General features: G+C 39.5%; 1 protein-coding gene across 7 annotated transcripts in view; it reads right to left on the bottom strand.

Annotated features, from left to right (window-relative positions):
* Positions 1 to 22056, bottom strand: part of Cep128 (centrosomal protein 128) — a 466611-nt gene that overhangs the window by 443719 nt on the left and 836 nt on the right. For 6 of the 7 annotated variants that reach the window (XM_029562536.1, XM_029562539.1, XM_029562540.1 and 3 more), the window contains exons 2-4: positions 20448 to 20608; positions 2343 to 2504; positions 1819 to 1905 (exon numbers count right to left, since the gene is read on the bottom strand). In XM_029562536.1, the coding sequence (XP_029418396.1) occupies positions 1819 to 1905; positions 2343 to 2489 (234 nt within the window). In that variant the 5' untranslated portion in view covers positions 2490 to 2504; positions 20448 to 20608. Of the gene's footprint in view, positions 1 to 1818; positions 1906 to 2342; positions 2505 to 6111; positions 6252 to 20447; positions 20609 to 22056 lie in introns of all 7 variants that reach the window. The other variant, XM_029562537.1, reaches the window with a different exon arrangement.

The following is a 22056-nucleotide window of genomic DNA, read 5'->3' as shown; positions in this document are numbered from 1 at the left end:
AGTTGGAAATCTGATTTCCCTTACTAAATTTAAACTGAACAGTAGAGCGGCTTAGAACGTACACCTATACACATGGTCATCTCCTCTGCCTACCATTCCACTCCCCTCAAAAACAGAATTGAACAAACCATTAATTCTGGAGTATCTTTCCTTCCTATATTCCATGGTAATGAAACATAAATTGGCATATCTTTGAAATGGCAACTTTGATTGCCAGGGTTGAAATGGCAACTTTGAAATAACTAGCTCACACACACACACACACACATATATATATATGTGTGTGTGTATATATGTGTGTGTGTGTGTGTGTGTGTGTATGTGTGTGTATGTATGTATATATAAGTATATATTTATGTGTATGCATGTATTGCCTGTATGAGGGTAAGTGCACCTGTGCTGTGCAATGCCCGCGGAGGACAGAAGAGGCTGTCGGATCCCCTGGAACTGGAATTACAGACAGTTGTTAGCTGCCATGTGGGTGCTGGGATTCAAACCTGGGTCTTCTGCAAGAACAACCAGTGTTCTTAACCACTGAGCCATCTCTCCAGCCCCCATAACTAGCATATTTTTAAGTGTATATATTCTTTACATTCTTTTATATTCCTGTAGGACTACATAAAAGCATGTGTATAATAATGGTCACTGCTGTACTGCAGACAACAGAGGAAACCCTGGATACAGCAACACTACAGCATAACACAACTGTCCAAAAGGAGGTTGCACAGGTTTCATTTCTGTTGCTGTGATAAAAGACCCTGACAACAACTTAGAAAAAGGGTTTATTTGAGCTCCCAATTCCAGGCTATAGTTCATCACTGGATGTTGCAGCAGCTGGTCACATCACACCCACAGCTTCGAGCAGAGAAGGAAGTTCACGCCAGGTTCACTTGCTGTTGCTGTTGCTTCTGCTGCTGCTATTGCTGCTGCTGCTGCTGCTGCTCAGCTTGCCATCTCCTCTCTCACATGGCCAGGACCCCAAGTCCACAGAACGAACGGTGGACTGGGTCTTCCCAAATCAATTACGGCAACTGAGAAAAATCCCTCACAGGCATGCTCATGGCCAACCTGATCTAGGTAATCCCTCATTCAGACTCTCTACCCAGGTGGTTCACTAAGGTTGTGTCAAGTTGACAAGTAAAGCTAGGCATCATAAAGGCAGACCCACACAAAGTCGTATGGACAGTAATGTTACCTCTATTTTTAAATTTTTTTATTTATTACTTTTACTTTTATTTTTATGTGTATGGGTGTTTTGCCTGTATGTATGTAAATGCACCCATATCCTGCAATATCTGCAGAGGTCAGAAGAGGGCATAGGATCCCCTGGAACTGGAGCTACTGATGGTTGTTAGTCGCCATGTGAGTGCTGGGATTCGAGCCCAGGTCCTTTGCAAGAACAGACAGTGCCCTTAACCACTGAGTCATCTTTCCAGTCCCAGGGGTTACCTCTTTGGAGTGGAACTTAGAGGAACTTTGAAAGTTTTTCTTTCAAAAATAATCAACATGTGTCACTTAAAATAAACCATCCTTAAAATTCCTATCTCCTTATAAGTGGTATCTGAGGCCCAAGTTTAGCAACTCTGTTTAATTAATCCATAACCCTTCTATGACTAAATCGTTCAATTAAATAGAATCTATATAAACTGGTTGGAAATCTGATTTCTTTTAGTAAATTTAAACTGAAAATAGTAAAGCAGCTTAAAATGTATACTTATTCACATAAATATCTCCTTTATCTTATGTTCCCACTACACAAAATATACATTCCCATACAGGTGGGTAAGCAAGCATGCAAACATAACCAAATGTTCTCACGTGTTCGATAGCACCCGCCTGTCCAATGCTATATTCTCGGTATCGCCCAAGCATCTGATCCACTTGTTGCAGGCTCCGACTGGTGTCCTTGAGAAAGAAAGTACTCTATTCATTTTTCCAAATGCTATTTTTCATGACCAATTTTGGTGGTATGTCAAAGAGCTGAGTCAATAGTTTTTAAAAGGCACAATTTATGTCACAGATAAGCTGGATATCAACATATTTTATAAATATTAAATCATTATACCACTGTGAAAAAAATTCAAACGATCTGCAATTTGTGTTAAATCTGAAGCACATAATTTAAATCCTTATCAAGACATGTGAGAGCTACAAGAGGCAAAGAAACAGATTCTCTCATCCTTCTGGCCTACAGAGCTGTAAAATAATAATGTTTGCTGTTGTAAGGCATTTAGCATGATGATGGTCCATTACAGTACTAAGAAAACTCACATGCTGACTGCAAATACTATTCGACTCATACTATTTAAAAATCTATCAAATGCAATCACTGTTAAACTAACCTGTAAAGTACTTGTTATAGTGTTGACCTTCTCAGTGACATCTACTGTAGGATGACTTCCGGTTTCCCTGCGAATTGTCCTGGCTGTCCATCTACTCAATCTGTCACGATAGCTGAAGTGATCTGAATCACTGGATGATTCTGCCATTGATGTATTCAAAACCTTCAAAATAAATCCAAGTCAAAGTCAATCAAACAGTAAAAAACACAAAAATAAAGGTTAGCTATGTATTTTCTGATATTTGTAAGTATTTACTACATTAGTCCTTTGAAGTATACACACAAGAAAATACAAGTTCCCATGTAATCTTTGTTTGCTTTGCTCTATGGAACAGTTCCTCAGATTATTTTAGCTATGTTTACAACTCCAAATAATACCTTAGATTTTTACAGTGCTCTAAGTTGTTTAAGTACTTTCCTACATAATATTTCACAGTACTATCAACAACCCCACCCATGAGAAAAATAGAAACAGTCTCTGAAGACCTGCAGTTTGGAGCTGAGGAGATGACAGCCAGCAGGTCAAGGTGCTGTCACACAAGCACGATGACTAGAGTTTGGGTCCCCAGCACCCACATAAATACAAGGTGAGAGACAGGGGTCCCCTACAGCAAGTTGGACAGCTAAACTAGCCAAATCAGCAAGTTCTGGGTCCAAGTGAGATACCCTACCTCAATATATAAGGTTGAAAACAATTGAGGAAGATACTGGACACCAACCTCTGGCCTCCAAGTATGCATACATCCATATATACGTCTGCACCAATACATGTGAACATGCACAGACACATACCACACATAGACATGCAAAAAGAAAACACAGCTCTTAATATTAGTACATTCTATTAGGCTTTAAAAACACATATTATATACACATATATAATGTATCTTTAAAAATAAAATACTATAGATGCACTGCACTACCTACAGTAAGAGAATCCAATCCACTGTAGAATGAAACCTCTCCAGCAGCTTAATTTAAAATTGCAGAATTAAACAGATGATGCAACACAGGAACAAACTTTACAATCATGCATTTGTAAAAAGATGCCATCTTCAGCAGCTCCACTGAAATACAAAACCTAGCTGCCAGAATATGCTTTCATCAGTGGGAAGTCCTCCAAGAACACTTTTCTCCAACCTTCATCCCAAGTTTCAGGAAAAAACATTTTTTTGAAACAGGGCCTCCCTGTAGTCCCAGCTGGGCTGGAACTTGCTATGTTGACCAGGCTGGCCTTGATCTCACAGAGATTTGCCTGCCTCTGCCTCCCAAGTTCTGGGATCAAAGGTGTGCACCATCATGCCCAGCAAAGAAAAAATTTTAATAGAACTCAGAGACGCCAAATACATTTAGAACAAAAGTGCACCAGAAGTGCATTGAGTATTACAATAATTCCATTTTCTGCATAATGGAGGGTTAACTCAGTCTTTTATATTAATTGCTAACATATTCTTAAAATACATGTGGACATTTTTCCTGACTCCTTATGTACAGTGTGATACATTTTTTTTCTTTCCTGGAAGAATATTCTGGATCTTTTGAATATTTTTGTTACATCTTCAAAGTACATGATTCTATGTCTCTAGAGAAGTGAGGACCCTTGTTGTGAATTTACATTATTTTCAAAATGAAATTACAGTCTTTACCACATCAGAAAAAGCATCAAATGGAATATCCAACCCCATCATACAAACTGGGACAGGGCTACAGAACATCCTGGAGAACACCCATGCATCTCACATACCCATGTCACTCAGCTTCTTCTCACACCATCTTCTCTGGTCTCTGCCTCCTATGTGCAGGTACAAAGGGACTCCATGATGTGGCTTTCTCCCACATCAGAAAACATACGCAAGAAACTAATGTTGGCACGACTGTTTGGTTCTGCTTTCCCCAGCTCACAGCTGTTTAAATGCACCCCCTCAAAAATAAAGTTAATACAAAGATATCTGATAGTTAATTCTAAATATCAGTTTTATCAGATTAATAAATATCTGGAGCATTAGTGAAGCTCCAGGTATTTGTGATGCTGTTTCCAGAAACCATGAGATCATGAAGGCTTCTGACCTAATTCATGGATTAATCCTGATGGATTTATAATGGCATTACTGAGATGTGGTGAAAAGAAGTGGGTGGCTGGGGGGATGTCCTTGAGGTGATATATACCCCTTGCCCTTCCTGTCTCCCCAGTTTCTCTGCTGTCTGTCCACCAAGAAAGGAAGGAAAACATCCTCCAAAAGCTCCCATCATGATGTTTTGCCCAAGCACATGGGACCAAGCAACCAGGGACTGAATTCTGTGAAACTGTGACTCAAAATAAAACCTTCCTCCCTACCTGAAGTTATTTCTGTTAGATATCTGTCACAGTAACAAGAAAAGTAAATAGTATAAGATCATAAATAAGTATTTTGTCCTTAAAACTCGGTAAATCCACTTTTATGAATTCTTCATTAATCAAACATGACCCTTTACCTCTCAAGTACTTTCCATCTTTTTCCATCAGTGAATGAAGAACCAGCATTCTCTAGGAGCCAGCTATTACACACTATTATTATTATAAAATAAGTACTATTAACCTGTGATTTATAAAGAATGTGAGACTATGAGTTAAGGAACCTATCCTACTCCATAAAGTGATTATAAATAGAAGACCAAGGATTCCCCTCACCTTATCTGTCTTAATGCTCTGTTCCTTCCACTGTACCCTGCCGTCTGTTTCTCAGTGAGAACAGTCTTAACAGTTAATAAGAATTGCTATAGAAAGCAGCAGGACACAGCTCGCTGTGTGTATAGCTTCCCGACTCATCATTTCATGTCAGGAGAAAACATCAACTAAAGGCAGAAATTTAAGGCAGCAGAGTGACATCTTAAACAGGTACAGAAAAAAAAACGAAATGCCCTATCTACCCTGCATGTAATAAAGAAATCCTGAAAATAAAACAAACCATTAGCCTCCAGGTAAGGGGTCTTAGTTCCCTGATTCTTCCCATCCTTTCTATGTGAGAAAATAATAACCCTCGTATCTCATCAAATTTATGTCTTTATAACAATAATTTTTACATCAAAATTATGTTACTTATAACAATAATTTTCATTTTCACAAGTGATACTTCTGGAAAGTGAATTAAAGTTAAGAAATCAGACAAAATCAAAAGTGTCAGTGAAAAACGACAACATGCTTACTCTAACAGTGGTTGACGGGAACAAGGATCAAAATACGTATCTTTGGGACAACTTAATTTTTCTAAGAGTACCAAAAATTTCAGTAATAATAATCTATGTACAGATAACTTCAGTGGGTATTTTGTGTATTGGAGTCTTCTAACAGACAATTTGAGCTTCAACTTGACCAAGAACACCTAAAGCTGAAATTGTTATGGTTCTTTTTAACTATTTGAAAAATGGTTAAAATAGATACTACTCAGAGACTAATAGAGTAAACCCTATCTACATACAACCTAGAAGTAACTAACACTAATGGTAAATGCCATCATCTTAACTTATCTGCTGCTTGGTTCAACTTTGGTCCCACGCTCCATGGAAAACCGAATGCATGATTTCATATATAATCCTCCACATGACATTTTTATACTTTCAACACAGGCACAGTTCTTTCATATGATCAATTAATACATATTAAATAAAGAGTGGTGATGTAGAGTATGTGAATTCTAAAACAGAAATTCTTAGAATTAAATAAAATTGAGAACAACATAACATTTTCTCTTACTGCAACACAATTATAGGATGAAAGAAGTCCTCTCACTTACCCCAACTAGGATCACATACTTTCAACAACTTAGAATCACTTTTCAGCATGAGCTTCACTAGTACACACAAAGTCTCTGCTATTAACTTCAACTACTGTGAGCAATGAGAGTCGTTCAGACTCCTGCATCTGGTGGGACTCCTGCAAAGACAGCAACACTCGTGGTGACACACACCTGAGAAATCACATGGCTTTTCTTAGGCATATGAAATATCTGGAAACAATCTAAGTAATTTTAATTATACAAGTTTTATAAGTGTTGAACTAAGGAAAATTAAAGAATATGATTATCATAGAAATCGACTGTGTTCAGTGTTGACAAAAACCTGGCACTTCCTTCCACTATCACTAACAGTTAAAAAGGTCAACTGACTCCCAGAGCTAACTTGGGGAGACTCCCAACTCCATAACTCCAGTTCCAGGGGATCTGACACCCTCCATGGGCATTGCATAACACAGGTACACTTACATAATACAGGCAATACATATAAACACATAAAATAAAAATAATAAATATTTTTTTAAAAGAGAATGGTTAAAATACAGAACATTCATTGGAACAGTAAACAGCCATTACTGTACAATGGAACTATACAATGGGAGAGTAACCATCTATCAAGAACCCTGCTTTCAAACAAAGAGATAAAAGTATGAAGTTTCAGAATAAATGTTAAATGTCTTCTGGGTATGTATATAAATTATTAGTATGGAAACTTAGAGGGACGAGGGATGCAAGGGATGAGGGAATAAATTACTCCCCCAAAATATATTTACCACTCAATGTTTATGGTCAATTTGTATTCTTTTAAATATTCCTATCTTTCATGAATTTTCAATAATGAATTTGTATTAATATATAATTGGGAGAAATATATAGTATGTACTTAAAAGAAAGAAATAGAAAAGAACACCTTCAAAGACAGGGTAACAGGCTGACAATGAGAAAAATGAGTTCAACATTCTATATTCAGATCTCCCTTTTCCTTAGCACCTGTTTCCTTTTCCTGCCTGGCAACCTCGTGATTTCACTTCCTAGTCCCTGACATCCCTAGGTCCTTGCCACTAGCTCTCACCAACTGATGGGCTAAAAAAACAAGATCACAGGCTCTGTTTCTGAATTTCACTGTCTGACCACAAGAATAGTTATCATGAGCGTATGAGCTAAAAGAAGAAATATTTTCATGCTGTAATTTTTTCTCTTTGTAGTTTTGCTGAAGGATGGTTAATTAAAAACTGACTTATGTAAAAACACAATCCAAGTGCCAGAACGAACGCACATATCAAACACATGGATATGTACTGACACTGCCTATTGCAACCAAATTCTGCTTTGGAAAACAAATTAAGAATGGTTAGTGAGTGATATGTAAGGAATATTGCAATTTGAAGCTCAAAGAATTAAAACAAGTAGAAAAGAAACCTATTGAAGCCTAAGGAATATTTTCATCATTGTTTTAAAAAGGCAAAGGAAAAAAAGTCCAATTAATGAAAAATCCACTCATTAGCACAAGAAATTTCAGCATGACACATGATGACAGAAAGAATGGACTGTTAAGTCTGAAGAATATCTGTACTCTTGAAGAATAATTTAAGAGAACTGAATTACCTAAATTCTGGTTAAAAGAAAGAAAGTATTCCCTTTAATTAGAGAAAAACAGTAATTCCTCTTCTGCTGCTTACTACCAACTACTTATGCAACAAAATTTCTCACTGACCAGAAAATCTACTCGCTTTTCAGACCTGAGCAATTTCCAAGCCTCAGGAGAGGACAATGATGGGCAAGCTTAGATAAAAGGCTATAAAATCTTAGAGAAAGCTGTCTTGAGTGGCAGATGGCACAATTCTTACAATAGTTTATTTTTGCTGCTCCCAACACATCAATATTTAAAAATATAAATATTTTCTGCTTTAAATGAACCTTATAAAGAAGACATACAGCCACCAGAGCAAGTCATGAACCCGCATCAGTTCATTTCATCTACACAAATGCCCACATGCAGCCCTGAACACAACACCAGAGCCAAACCCTACTGAAGCCTGTCATAAGAGGACTGATGTTAGCCTTTAGAAGCTCTACTCCTTTTGTCATCTGACCTAAAGAATCATCATACTGTCTACACTGCAATGAAGCACATTTGTATGCAGGAGAGCTGACATTTATTGATTCTCAAATCTCTTTCCCTCAGGTCAGTTTAAAACAATTAGGATTTGCAAGCTGTTCCATAAAAGATAAGCACACAGCATGGGGTACAATGCTTCTTCACAGAGACTGACTAGTGTGCGTCAAGGTGATTGCTTCTTCAGCCTCCAAGTGCCTCAGTGCTGCCCACCCAAGGTGACTGTCCTCAGAGAGGTAGTCAAGGTCATGATGTTGATATTGAGAAGGGAAGATACATCTTAAGCTTAATCATCAACCAAATTCAAGTTTTAGAATGTATTTCTCACCCTCTCAATAGCTGTAGGACTTGAGAGCACAGCCTCACCCCTCAAGTTAAAAAGTCAACAAGCCAGCAAAGGTTACCAAGTATGCACAATTATTAGCTGTTCCTTTCTTTACATCAGTGGTCCTCTGTCACACATTTCTTCAAACTCTCCCAGTAAATTCATATATGATCAAAATCAACCATCCATCAGTCAGCTCTGTTAAACTGGTAAATGAGGTACTCTATAAGAAACAGAAATCAACAGATATTTTAAAACAGGCTCATTCATTCATCCTTTACTGAATTATTACTACATTACAAATGAAAGATAAGCAAAGGACAGCATCATAGCACTGAGGAAGCAGAGCAGAGAATCAAGAGTTCAACGCTGACCTGGGCTTCTTAGCAAGGGGGGGGGGGGGGGGAAAGGGGGGGTTAAAATTAAAGATTAAAGAGATTGAAGTAAGAAAGTCATAGCCCTTGATAGGAGAAAGATTGTATGTGGAGAGCTAAGAAATAAGAAAAGTTACAGGAGTCAGATCAGGATCCTTCACTCAATGAGGATGAGCAGAAGTTTCACACATGGATAAGATAAGAAAATAGGAAACAGTACCAGTCTCAGAGAAACCAGAGAACATCCTCATATCCTTCTAGCAGAGAAGCTCAGCTTCATCCGATATGCATGTTGTAGCTTCATAGTCTATGGATAGTTTTTTGTTTTTTTTTAAGAATTCTAGGGGGTGCTGAAGAGATGACTTAGTGATTAAGAGCACTGTCTATTCTTGCTGTGAACCCGGGTTTGATTCCCAGAACTGACATGGCAGCTAACAACCATCCGTAACTCCAATTCTACAGGATTTGACACCCTCTTCTGACCTCCATGGGCACTGCACAACATGGGTGCACCTTCATACATACAGGCAATAATACACTCATACTCATAAAATATTTTTTTTAATTTTTTTAAAAAAGAAAGCTGGGCATGGTGGCACACGCCTTTAATCCCAGCACTCAGGAGGCAGAGGAAGATGGGTCTCTGTGAGTTCAAGGCCAGTCTGGTCTACATAGTGAGTTCCAGGCCAGCTGGGACTACAGGGAGATCCTGCCTCAAAAAACAAAAAAAAAGAAAGAAAGAAAGAAAGACAGAGAGAGAGAGAGAGAGAAGAAAGAAAGAAAGAAAGAAAGAAAGAAAGAAAGAAAGAAAGAAAGAAAGAAAGAAAGAAAGAAAGAAAGGAAGGAAGGAAGGAAGGAAGGAATTCTAGGGCTTGGTGTAGTAGTATACCCCTTTAACCCCAGCACTCAGGAGGCAGAGGCAGGCAGATCTCTGTGAGATCAAGGCCAGCCTCCTCTATACAGTGAGTTCAAAGCCAGCTGGGGCTACAGGGAGACCCTGTCACATTGAAAAAAAAAAATTTAAAGAACTCTAATATTGAGGCTGGGGAGATGGTCTAGTGCTTACAAGCACTTGGTGCTCTTCCATAGGACCTGAGTTCAATTCCCAGCACCCACATCAGATAGCTCACAATCACCTGTAACTCCATCTCCAGGCGATCAGATACCTCTAGCCTCCCCACATTCCGACACTCATGTGCACATATCCACCAACAGGCACACATTACACATAATTAAATCATAAAAATAAATCTTATTTTTTAAAAAGAATTGTAATATTGTCAAAAGAAAAGGAAAGTAACTGAGCACCACGACTAAAAGGAAAACAAAAGGAATCTTAAGTGGGGAGTGACATGATAAACACATTCACAGAGCTTCCCACAGAGGCTACTTCAGTCTGTAAGGGGAGCACCTAGGCAATGGCAGAGGGTGAAGGAAACAGGAGATGGTCAACCAGAGAGTCAAAGCTGAACGAATGAGTTTCCAGTTCTGTAGTTGACTGGATCGTGGACTGTTAAAGACAGCAAAGGATCACTGAAGAGAAAGAGACTTTATAAGAATGTTATAAATTCTTCAGGTAGGAAGGGAGATCAAATTGTGTATCATGGAAGGAAATAACAAAGTGAAGATACCTAACAGGCACAAGGAAGTGTTTGAGAGTGGTCAGTATGGGAGCAGTAGGGGATAAAAGGACAGTGAGAAGAGAGACAGAACAGGGGAAACTCCCTGGAGTACTCCACGTACAGGAGCAAGATCAAAAGTGCTGGTGAGTAAGACACAGGAACACGAGAGCTAAGTAGAAAACTAGGTGACTTGGCAACACAGAAATTATGAAAGGTAAGTTTTAAGTGAAAAAAATAACTTTTAAAATGCTTCCACTTTGTTGCCTCAGCTGCAAATAAACTCTTTGTTGCCTACTCTTCAAAAACCACATCATCACCTCTCCACTGTAGTGGCAAAATACAGTCCAGTCACAGGCGGGGCTGATGGGACACTGCAGGAGGAAGGCCTCTCCTGCTCCCAGTGCTTCCCATTTGCTTCATTTCCCTGTCATCGTCCTGTGGCAGGGACATCCGCTGACACTCATTCCCTCCAGTTTTGGTGGCACTAACCTCTACTCCGATTCAGTGAGTCTCACAGGCAGACTTGCAATCAATGTCACACTTCGGCCTCCAATACCCCAGAAACATGTTTCCTACCATGGAAACTGCTGGCAGCTCCCATCTTCCAGACTCATTCCATCTTCATTCAAGTATTCCTTATCATCAGTGACTACAGTCCAGCTATGGCCTGGGACACCAGCAAATCTCTGCACCATCCAATGAGATGCATCCACATCTCCAACAAGTTTTGGATCTCAATCCTGCCAATGACCACCCTCTAAATGTATCCCTTCCTTGGGTATTTTCCCTCAGGCTTGAGAATTCTAAGTTCCATTTATTGATAATCCTAGTTAATTACATCAAGATCAGCAAAATATTTCTGTACAGAGCCATAGAGTATTTCCAATCTTGTGAACCATACAGTCTCTGACACATCTGTAAAACCCTGCAACTGCAGCAAAAGACCATGAAAACATGCAAGTGAATGGGGCAATATGATTTGACCATAGCCCAAATGTGACCCATGGGACATAGTTTACCAACCCTGCTTCATGTTAAACTCTCTCTGTTGAACTTACGACCAGCTGTCACCTCCCTTTTAGGCAAACTGAACTGTGATGCACAAATTCAGCAGACAGTCTGGTAGGAAAGGATGGGAAAGCACCCTTTGGAACTGTGAAATGAACAATCCTGGTCTCAGCAAAGCAAGGAAAGGGAGTACCCAGGCCTGCACAGATGAGGCAGAGGTGAAGAGACAGTGAGTAATAACCACTTTTTCTTTTAAAGAAAGAGATCACACAGTGAGAACAGGATGTTTTTTAAGGGAAAAATAAGGTTCAAATTGGACAAGATCTGGAGCACTAAAACAGGCCCAAAATAAAGAAATAAAGCTAGATGTGGTGGTACATGCCTGTAGTCCCGACACTTGGGAGGCTAAGGCAGAAAGATCACAAGTTCAAAACTAGGCTAGACCACAAAGTGAGACCCTGTCTCAAAAACAAAAACAAAAAGAAAGTGGGGGTAGGGGAGAATGAAACATGTTGGACTGCACAGAGAACTTCCTACTGTCGGGAGCCATGCAAGCAAGCCACTTACTGTCTAGAGCCCTGTGCACACCACCAGCTGAGGACTCGAGATACTTCTTTCTTGTAAACACCTGGCATCTTTTCCACACTCTGCCCAGCTACTCCCCAGCTTTGAAGCCTCCTGTTACATTACACAGTATGTCACACAAATAATGCCCTTCATTCCGAAGCTATCAAATTACAGTACCAAATGACCCAGCAAACTGACACAGCTAAGTTGAAGGGTCAGGAAGAAAAGAACTATGAGGGCAGATGTTCCGTCCTGTTGTCTCTGCATTCCCTGCCCCAGACCAGCATCTGGCATATTCATAGTCATAGCTTGAGAATTCCCTGTTCTTAAAGCCAAGAGTCTCAGCAGCTAAGTGGATGGAAGGGCTAAGACTCAAGCCATAATCTCAAAGCAGCCAGTGCAGCACATGCATCAAGCCTATTTTTCATTTTAATTTGCTTTTCTGTAAACTCATGAAGCTATAAATGAATGGTTCCATAGTGTGTGTTTGCATTTATAAACAGGTACAGAATATTCAACTTTACTAAAGGAACAGCCGCTATTTATATATAGCATGGATGGGCTAACCACTACACTACATACTGTACCTACAGTATCTCGGTCCTTACAACATTGTCTTCCTTATTTTAAAGAAAACTAAAATTTAAAGTAGAAAAGTAACTTAGTAACTGGTGAAGAGAGGATTTAATTTAAGCAAAGGTTATCTCCAAAGCCCAGCCTTTTAATTACTCTATGTCATACCAATTTCAGTCAAGAGAAGGCAAAAATGAATAAAGAAAAAAGCATCCCTATCAGTGAGAAACACAGTCTTCTCTAAAAGCCTTGTCTAAGAATGAACGTTATTGTTGGCAATGTTCTGAGTCCCAAAACAACAACACATATGGTACCAAGGGAAAAGAGGAAGGAAAAGGGGGAGGAGGAGAAAGGACAGGAGGAGGGAGGCGAGAAAAAGGAGGAAGAGGGAGCGGAAGGGAGGGGCAAGAGGAGGAAAAAAGATGATCACAAAAACAGCACTAAGAAGGGCAATGGCCACAGCAGAAGCTAATTAACAGCGTTGGAAACAAACGCCAATATGGCTTTCACTCTGCACCAGGCTCGGTTCTAAGTGCTTCATATGCACTAACTAATTTAATCCTAACGACCACGTTCCAAAGTAAATCTATGGATTAGGGGCCCACAAAGTAAATCATCAGGGATTTGTGGAGGGGCCCACAAAAAAACATTTCATACATTTAAGGATTGGTCTGCAGGTGGTGGGGCCATTTTGGGTACTTCTGGAAACTAGGAGACAGAGCCTAGGTGGACCTGTCCCAGCCCTACCCCTGCTTTCTAACTGCCATGACTTGAACAACTATTTCAGCACAACCTGCTATCATGAAGCCTTGAAACCATGACCCAAAATAAATTCCTCCTTCCTTAAGTTGCTCTTGCGAGGAATTCTGTCACAATAATAAGAAAAACTAACAACTCATTGTATAGGCAAGAAGTTAATTTGCCCAAACTCAAATACAGCTAGTGGTAGAAATGGACCGCTTTCTTTTACATACATGCACACATGGGAATAAGTGTTGGGGGGGTGGACACCTCAAGCCAATGAAGAAAACCTGACAAGTTTAACCCCCAAGTTCTATTTGTTGCTGCCCTTTCTTTAGGAGCCCATCCTGACACACATCAGAATGCCCACGTGGCCCATCATCCACTAAGCAGGAGGGATGGGCAAGTTTCCCAGAAAAAGCCATGCAGTATGCAAAATGCCTGTTCAAACATGGAGGAAGATACCGGGGCTGCCCAGATGACTGTATGTGTGTCAGTTGTCAAAGAGCTGTGCAGTTCCGAAAAAAAACACTTATTTAATAATGGCCTCTTATCTCACAACAAAATGGCACATACTTTAGACATACCCACAACACATCTAAAATAAATGAAGCAACTGAAAACTTAAAAAGAAAAATGGGTGAAAATAGAAAACCCACAAGCAAAAACTTAAGAAAAGATCCAGAGAAGTGGGTACTACCAAACCTCTGAGTTAGTGTATTACTTGTGTTGAGCACCAAGATTATAGTCTTCCATTTACTAACACATAAATAACACAACATTTCCAAAGCATCAGGCAGGAGTTAAGACCTCTGAGAGTACAGGTAGCATTTGCTCTGTCCCAACTAAGCCAGGCTGAACACAGTATTAGCACAGCCTAACCCAGGCTGAACACAGTATTAGCACAGCCTAACCCAGACTGAACATGGTGTTAGCACAGACTAACACAGACTGAACACGGAATTAGCACGGACAATGACAGTTGGACCTCTGAGTTTCTGACACTATTTTGCTTAAGTCAGACAATAAAATTTGGGGGACTATCGAACAAGCCAGTCAACCAAAGCATCAACTTGAAAATTCCGATTTCCAGTTTTCTTGAAAAATCCAAAGATCTGTCAATGCTGAGGACAGATTTTCCCATATATGGATGTAGACAGCACGTGCCTGGTCAGACATTCACCTTCCTATATGCCCCAATGTCCACACCTGCCTCATAAAATGTGTTACTTGACTGGCTCCACTCGGAACTGACTCTGCAATCCTACTACGGATTAAAAAAACAGGATTGCTGGACCTGGTGGCATACACCTTTGATCCCAACACTCAGGAGAAGAGGCAGGCAGCTCTCTGTGAGTTCCAGGCCAGCATGATATACATAAGGAGTTCCAGGCCAGCTAGGGATACACAGTGAATCACAGTGAATCTCTGTATCAAAAAAAAAAAAGAAAAAGAAAAAGAAAAAAAAAAAGGAGACAAAGTTTGCCAGCCAAACTGACCAGGTGAAAATGAGCAGTTTAAAGAATTTATCATCAGTGTTAGTTACCTGAGAGATATAGTCTCCCACACAGACCAGAAGGGAAAAATAGTGGTAATGGTCAATCACAGTAGACACATCCTCTAAATTCTCATGCCTCCAAACTTCAAAGCTGGATGAAACAGCACTACTGAGTATGAAGAAACTAAATTTGGCTGGGGTTAGGGGTAATACATTCAGTTTGACCCAAACCTTCACCTCTCCCTATATGCACTGCCCTCCTACCACAAGTGGTTAACTGCTGACTATGGGATCAGCTACCTAAGTTGCCATCAGCAGGATTTAGGATGGCATGGCATAAACAGAATGGGATTACACTCTACACCTTGCTCTCCCATAATGCACCCATCCTGTCTACCTTGCTCTCCTGGAACTCTTCTCTGGCTAGCTGTGGAAGACATGGATGTCCCAAGGTCTTCCAGCCTAAATCAGCAGACTAACCAGCTGACCCCAACCAAGGGAACACATCTAGTCATGATAAGCAAACAGCTTAGTGGTTAACCAACTATACAGTCATTGAACTTTATTGTTGTATGTCTCCAAGGTTTTATTCATTAGACAGCAAAGGCTAACTAACATACAACAGCATTGTACTAATAACTCATTTGATTTGTTTGAGAAAAGAGTTATTAGCAGAACTCTCCTCCCAGCCCCAGTCTCCTTGAGTAAACAGGTTGGTGTCAGATTATAGATACATGTGAAAGCCTTCCAATGATGAAAGGAAAAAGGATGCATTCAAGTTAGGACGCCAAAAAAAAAAAAAAAAAAAAAAAAAAACACGTGAGCAGCAGTAGAACACATGATCGCAAATCATGCTTTGAGAGAAAAAAACACAACTGTAAAAGCAGCCAGGGTTACTTCTTCCCCATAATATTTTCAGTTTTTCATTTTAAAAAGTAAGTTATTTAAGTAGATCATAAAGCATACTTTTCTTCTAATTTTAAAAGGAAACAAAACTCCAGTTGAATTTCCTAGCAAACTTTAACAAAGGAAAACATGTCTTACTTCCATTTATGCCTTTAATTTGCACACTGCATTATAGCTTACAAGGCATTTTCATTAGCGTTTTCTCATGATTCCTACTGCAATCCAGTAAAGATGACACACAACTTTACTCATGCTGTGAAGCAAGATAATGGTTTAAGCAAAGTACTAGCTCACAATTATTTTGTTAAAAAATTACAGTTAACAACTATAGTGTCTCAACCCTGCACTTCTGAGTCACCACCATCCAAACAGCCTGCTGACTGCCTGCATCTCCTTCCCAACCTTCATTGACAGGTCACTGCCTCCATGATTAGTCTGCGTTCTTGAAGCAGGAATTCAGGACCCCACTAGCAGCCAGCCTTCTCCCACCTCTCATCAATGGCAGAACGCCTTCTCCTGTCCACTGTTCCCACTTGGTTAAATCCACTCATCCTTTCAGGCATAGCTTAAATAACACAATCTCATGAAGCCTTCCACCTCTCACCAGAAGCAATCTTTCATTCTCTAGCTATGAAATCTTAGTGCTGCGCAGCTGTAGGAAGATACTGATTAAACTCATCCATAAAGTACTACTTATTATACCATGGAATTTTTTTCCAATTACTCAAATATGTTGCACTCACCTGCCCTTCAGGTCTAGGCTGGTCTTACTGCCTAGTACATTCTTTAGTACATTGTTTTCACTCTCTGAACCTTTCTCAAAGGCCCATGTTCACCAGGCATGGTGGCACATGCCTATGATCACAGCATTTGGGAGGCAGAGACAGAGGCAGAAGGATTTCTGTGAGTTCAGCCTGGTCTATATAACAAATTCTAGCCCAGACAGAGCTACATAATGAGCCTAAGGACCCTAACCATCCATTCCTTGACTCCTACTTTCTCTCAAGTCTCAATTCAAAGGACACTCTTTAGAAAGCCTCCCTTCCCTGCCCCACCCCAACTCTGAGCCCAGTGCCCTCTGCTGCATCCCCACAGTGGGTACCACCTCACCACAGTCTATGGATTGCTAACTAGCCATTTATTGCCTCTCTACCTACTAAGACTCTCAATCTCATCAAAAACCGTCCTGCTTATGATTTGCTGTGGTTTGTACCTAGCTTGTCCCACAAAGGTTCATTTGCTAAAAGCTTGATCACTAGGCTGGCAAAGTTGAGAGGTAATGAAACCCCCAAGAGGGGGAACTAGGAGGAGGCAACTATGACCCTGAAGGGCACTACCCTCAAAGGATGCCACCCTCGAAGGGGGATTAGCGTCCTGCTCTCGTAAGCTAGGTCTTGTAGGACTAGATTACACATTGTTATCAAGCCAATGCAGCCTTCTCAGCTGGCTCTCCTGTTGCCTCTCACACATGACCCCCCTGCTCTACTCATGCAACCCCACCAGGTGTTGCCATCTATCATGTTGTGATACAGCAGGGGTGGGGGAATATGTATCAGACTACAGCATAGCACTGTCACAGCACACTGTCATAGCACAATGCCATTAGGACTCAGCAGCCACCAGAATTGTGAACCATATAAACCTATTTCCTTTATAGATCACTGTTTCAAGTATTCTCCATAGCAACACAAAATGGATTAAGTCATCCTTGCAGCCCAACACCGAGCACTGAGCAGCATGTGCTCAGGCTGTTATCAAATTAATTTACAATTAGACTATTTTTAATTATGCCATCTGATTACTCTAGAAACAAAGTTCAAAGTACAGAGCTTTACAGATAGCAAGTCTTAATTAAATAATTGTTAAATGAAGAAATTTCATTAGTAAAGGGCCTAAATTACTTATCTGAAGTCTGAAAACTTTATGAGTTGAGTTGCATGCTATTAATATGAATACTTAATGTCTATTACAGGGAAAACAGGCAACATCGCAAATTCATTGTAGCAATGCTAAAACGCACTAATGACCGAATCAAATCTAAGTTTATGTGAGTTAGTGTGAAATCGTCTTAATTAATAATGATCATTCTTCATTATTCAATTATTATTTAGCCTACATTACCAAGCTCTAAACGCCAAATTCCATGGGTTCTTTAGCATCCACATCCATGCTGTCTACTGTTTCAACATACCAATTACTGCTCATGGATAAACCCCTTTTTGGCATTTTAAAGCCTTCACTTGCCCATCATCAAGCTTTCCCTTTTTTCTACAATCTATAAAAGTGATTCACCATCCTGTAAAATAACAGTCATAGTTCACTTCTTCCACAATGTCGCTCTTCATTCAAAAGAGCCTAGCTCTAGCTTAGCTTAATTCACTCACCCATTCATCCATGAACTTGCTCATTCACAAGTGCTCATTCATTCAAGCAGGAGCACCTGTTTCCTGACAAAGCCTGTGCAGAGTAGATGCTAAATGTCCATCAGCCAAATGGATTCATGTAACCAAAAATGGAAATCTCTCAAACACGTCAATCATCAGCAATATACAGATCTATGTTCAGGATTATATTAACTTTAGAAAGACATGAATAAATTTAGAAAGACATGACAAAGGTCTGATAAGTCTCTTAATATCATTCATAAATATCATAACAAGACACCAGAAGTAAGGTTTAAAAAGCAAAGGAAAAACTCAGAAGAATATTTGCATTACATGGGAACCAAAAGAAGCAAAGGAGTATTTAGCTCTCTAAAAACCACATGAAAATAATATTTCAATAATAAAAGGCACAAAGGCAATTCACAGAATACAAACAGCCCTAACAAGTATATAAATACACTTTATTTCACTGAAAAAATGCAAATTAAAACAAAATAATGTCCTTATTTATGTTTTATATAGACTGAAAAAAGCTCTCACCCACTCAGACCTGACAGGGGCGTGGCAGCCATGTTGTAAGAGTATTCACTTTAGGGGCTGCCAACCTTGACCACCTGAGTTCGATCCCTGGAACCCAAGGTGGAAGGAGAGAAACAAGTGCCAAAGTTATCCTCTGACTTCCACAGGTACACGCACATTCACATACTAATAATAAATAAGTAAATAGAAGTGATTAGAATAACTTGGCAAAGCAAAGGGAGTTACACAAGCTCTAATCAGAAATTCTACTTCTATGAACGTTATCTTAGGAAAATGAAAGGAGATGTGTATAACTTGTGGGTAGGTTGTATACCTAAGAATTTAATTGAAGAGTTATAGTTAGAATGAAAAATTAATTTTCACTGATAAGGGATATATTAAATGCATAGACTATGAAGGTAGCCATTACAACAGACAAGATAGAGGCTCAGCATGGAGGAACACACCTGAAAACCTAGCACTCAGGAGGCTGAGGCAGGAGGATCCAGAGTTCGAGGTCAGCTGAGCCATATTCCAAAACCTCGTCCCAAAAGGAGAATGAGACAGAGGAAACACTGTACAGTTACTGAGCAACACCTCTTACAAGAAAGAAAGACTCACTGCAAGAGCATGACTATGTTTAATCACTTCATAGCAGAATAAGCCCAAGGACATTACTAAAGCAGTGATGGTGAATCAATTCTAAGATGTTTTGATAGTAATTCCAAGTCTGTCAAAATTGTGCCAGTGAGTTTCTGGAATACATTAACCTCCTGGGCTTAAGCCTCTCCAACTTCAAATATCCTTCAGTTCTAACAATTTTGTACATCAGAAGTCTTGGGCACAAATTTACCACTAGGCTCCATAATGCCTCTCCTGTATGCTTCAGTACCTTTAGGCTATCAAAATACAACATGAAGTACTTTTTTTAAGTACAGAATTTTAAATCTATTACAAAATTTAAGTTTTAACACTAAATCCTTGATTATCAACAATAAGTTGTGCTGAATATGCTCATTTTATGGAAATCACAAATTATAATTATTCACCTCCATAATAAAGACTCCTATATTTTTTTAAAAAACAAGAAAAATAATAGGGCCATTTGAACATTTAAAGAGATGAAGAGATGAACAGCAGTAAACAGCGCTACATTTGGTGTACTCGGTCCAAGAATGCTGAGTGTAAATCAAAGAACATTGTAGAGGGCAGTAATACACAGCACTGAGGCCCTGCACAAGGACAGGACTAGGCCTCGGAGGTAGACAAGACAGAAATAAAGATCACTCTTTTGGCTCCAAAATTTTCAAACAAATAAAATAGCCTACCTGAGCCTCAAGTGCCTTTCTCACAAACTGCTGATAAGCATGAAAAAGAATTATATATAATGCCTGTAAAAGGTACCTCATTCAGTCCTGGTGAAAACACAGGTTCTCAAATGTTTATAGAATTGAAACAGTTGCACTCCTTTTTTTTTTTAATTTATAAGCAGAGTTCTACTCATTTATTTTGTTCATCTGAATTTCTGTAAAGTGCCATATACAACCATTCTCTTTTATTTTATTCTGCATAGAATAAAAGCCAGAAAGGAACTTCTTCATGTCCCCCAAACTCTACTTGTTGACATTTTTTTACTTTTCCACTTTGAATATCATCAACGTAAGTTTCCTCAGAAGTGAAATTCAAAGAGAAAGCATACTTACAAAGCATACCCCCAAAACACCGCAAAGCTGTCCTCTGGGCTGAGTGCTCTTCTTAGGCACCTATGCCTGCCTCCTATCATTTCTTCATGAGGTTCAGGGCAAAAGGTCTAGTCAAGCAGATGATCTTCTTGTTGTCCCTACACTTTGCTTTCCCCAACCACCTACAAACAAATGAAACGGGGTAAACAGAACTACAACTTTAATTTTTTTTTTAATGAAAGCTCATCCTTCCTATGCACATTAAGGTGTATCACAGAACTGTGAAAATAGGCTCCTCTGGTCACCCCAAGTAACCACAATGGAGTTTTTTTTAATGTGTATGAGTGTATGTATGTAACTGCTCCATATTCATGGAATGGTGCAACCTTGGTGGTACAGCGGTGAGCACAGCAGTCTTCCATATGCATGCAATGTCCACGGTGGCCAGAAGAAGACATCAAAGTCCCTGGACCCAGAGTTATAGACAGTTGTTAGCTACTATGTGGATGCTGAAAACTGAACCCAGGTCCTCTGAAAGAGCAGCAAGTGCTCTTAACCACTGAGCCATCTCTCCAGCCCAGTCATTAGAATTCTTGATATCTAAGTGTCCAGCCCACAAATTCCTCCTAGGAGGTTTCTGCCCATTAAGTCACCCATTAAACTTACTAGGTTATAGGTCGGGTGAGGTGGCACACACCTTTAATCCCAGCACTGGAAAGGCAGAGGCAGGCAGATCTCTGAGTCCAAGGCCAGCCTGATCTACATAGCAAGTTCCAGGCCAGCTGGGGTTATAGGGAGACCCTGTCTCAAAAACACCAAAAAATTAAATAAATAAATAAATAAATAAATAAATAAATAAATAAATAAATAATAAAACCTTACTTAGGTCATGTCACAAATATGAATTGTACCCCAAGTCTAGCCAACAGTACTGACTCTGAGCACGTCTCTCAGTAACCTAAGCCAGGTAATGAAATCAGTATGTTTTTCTGAACTTGATGAACCACTTGTAATTCTAAGTCAGCCTAAGTCTCTTTAAAGAAATATTATGTATGTTGACCAGTTCCTCTCACAGTATTGAAGCAAATGAAGTATATGTATTTGGATATAGGAAAGATCTGTGGATAGATATATTTTCAACATTTTGACTACTTTTAAAACAATGTGGAAGTATCTACAGAAAAACCATGCAGGAGAACCATAGCTGCCCGTGTGCACCAATAAGTCATTTCAAGACGGAAGCTATTCTGGAGATTTTCAATCACTAAGAGACAGTTCAAAGTGGCCTGTTAAGCAAACGAAAGATGTGCTCAGCACACATTTTTCTATCAAAGTAGCATGCTTCAACACGAGGTGAGTCCAGGCACTATGAAATTTCCCTTTCAGTGTTCTCACCTTCCCTCAGCACTGTCCACTGCAGCAGTCACTACCACATGTGGCTACCAAATCTAAAAACCTGGCCAGTTCAAATTGGTTTGTACTATAAAGTATTAATACACACCAGGTTTTGAACATTCGGTACCATTTTCAAAAAGTATATACTATCTCAATAAGTTTGGTATTTACTACATGTCTGATATGTTTTTGATGTGCTGTTCCAAATAAATGAAGAGTAATCTCATAAGTTTTT

The sequence above is a fragment of the Nannospalax galili genome, unplaced genomic scaffold, assembly GCF_000622305.1.
Source record: "Nannospalax galili isolate Female #2095 unplaced genomic scaffold, S.galili_v1.0 scaffold795, whole genome shotgun sequence".
Lineage (NCBI taxonomy): Eukaryota > Metazoa > Chordata > Mammalia > Rodentia > Spalacidae > Nannospalax > Nannospalax galili.
Note: the sequence above shows the minus strand (reverse complement) of the source record. Positions and strands in the feature narration are given on the sequence as shown.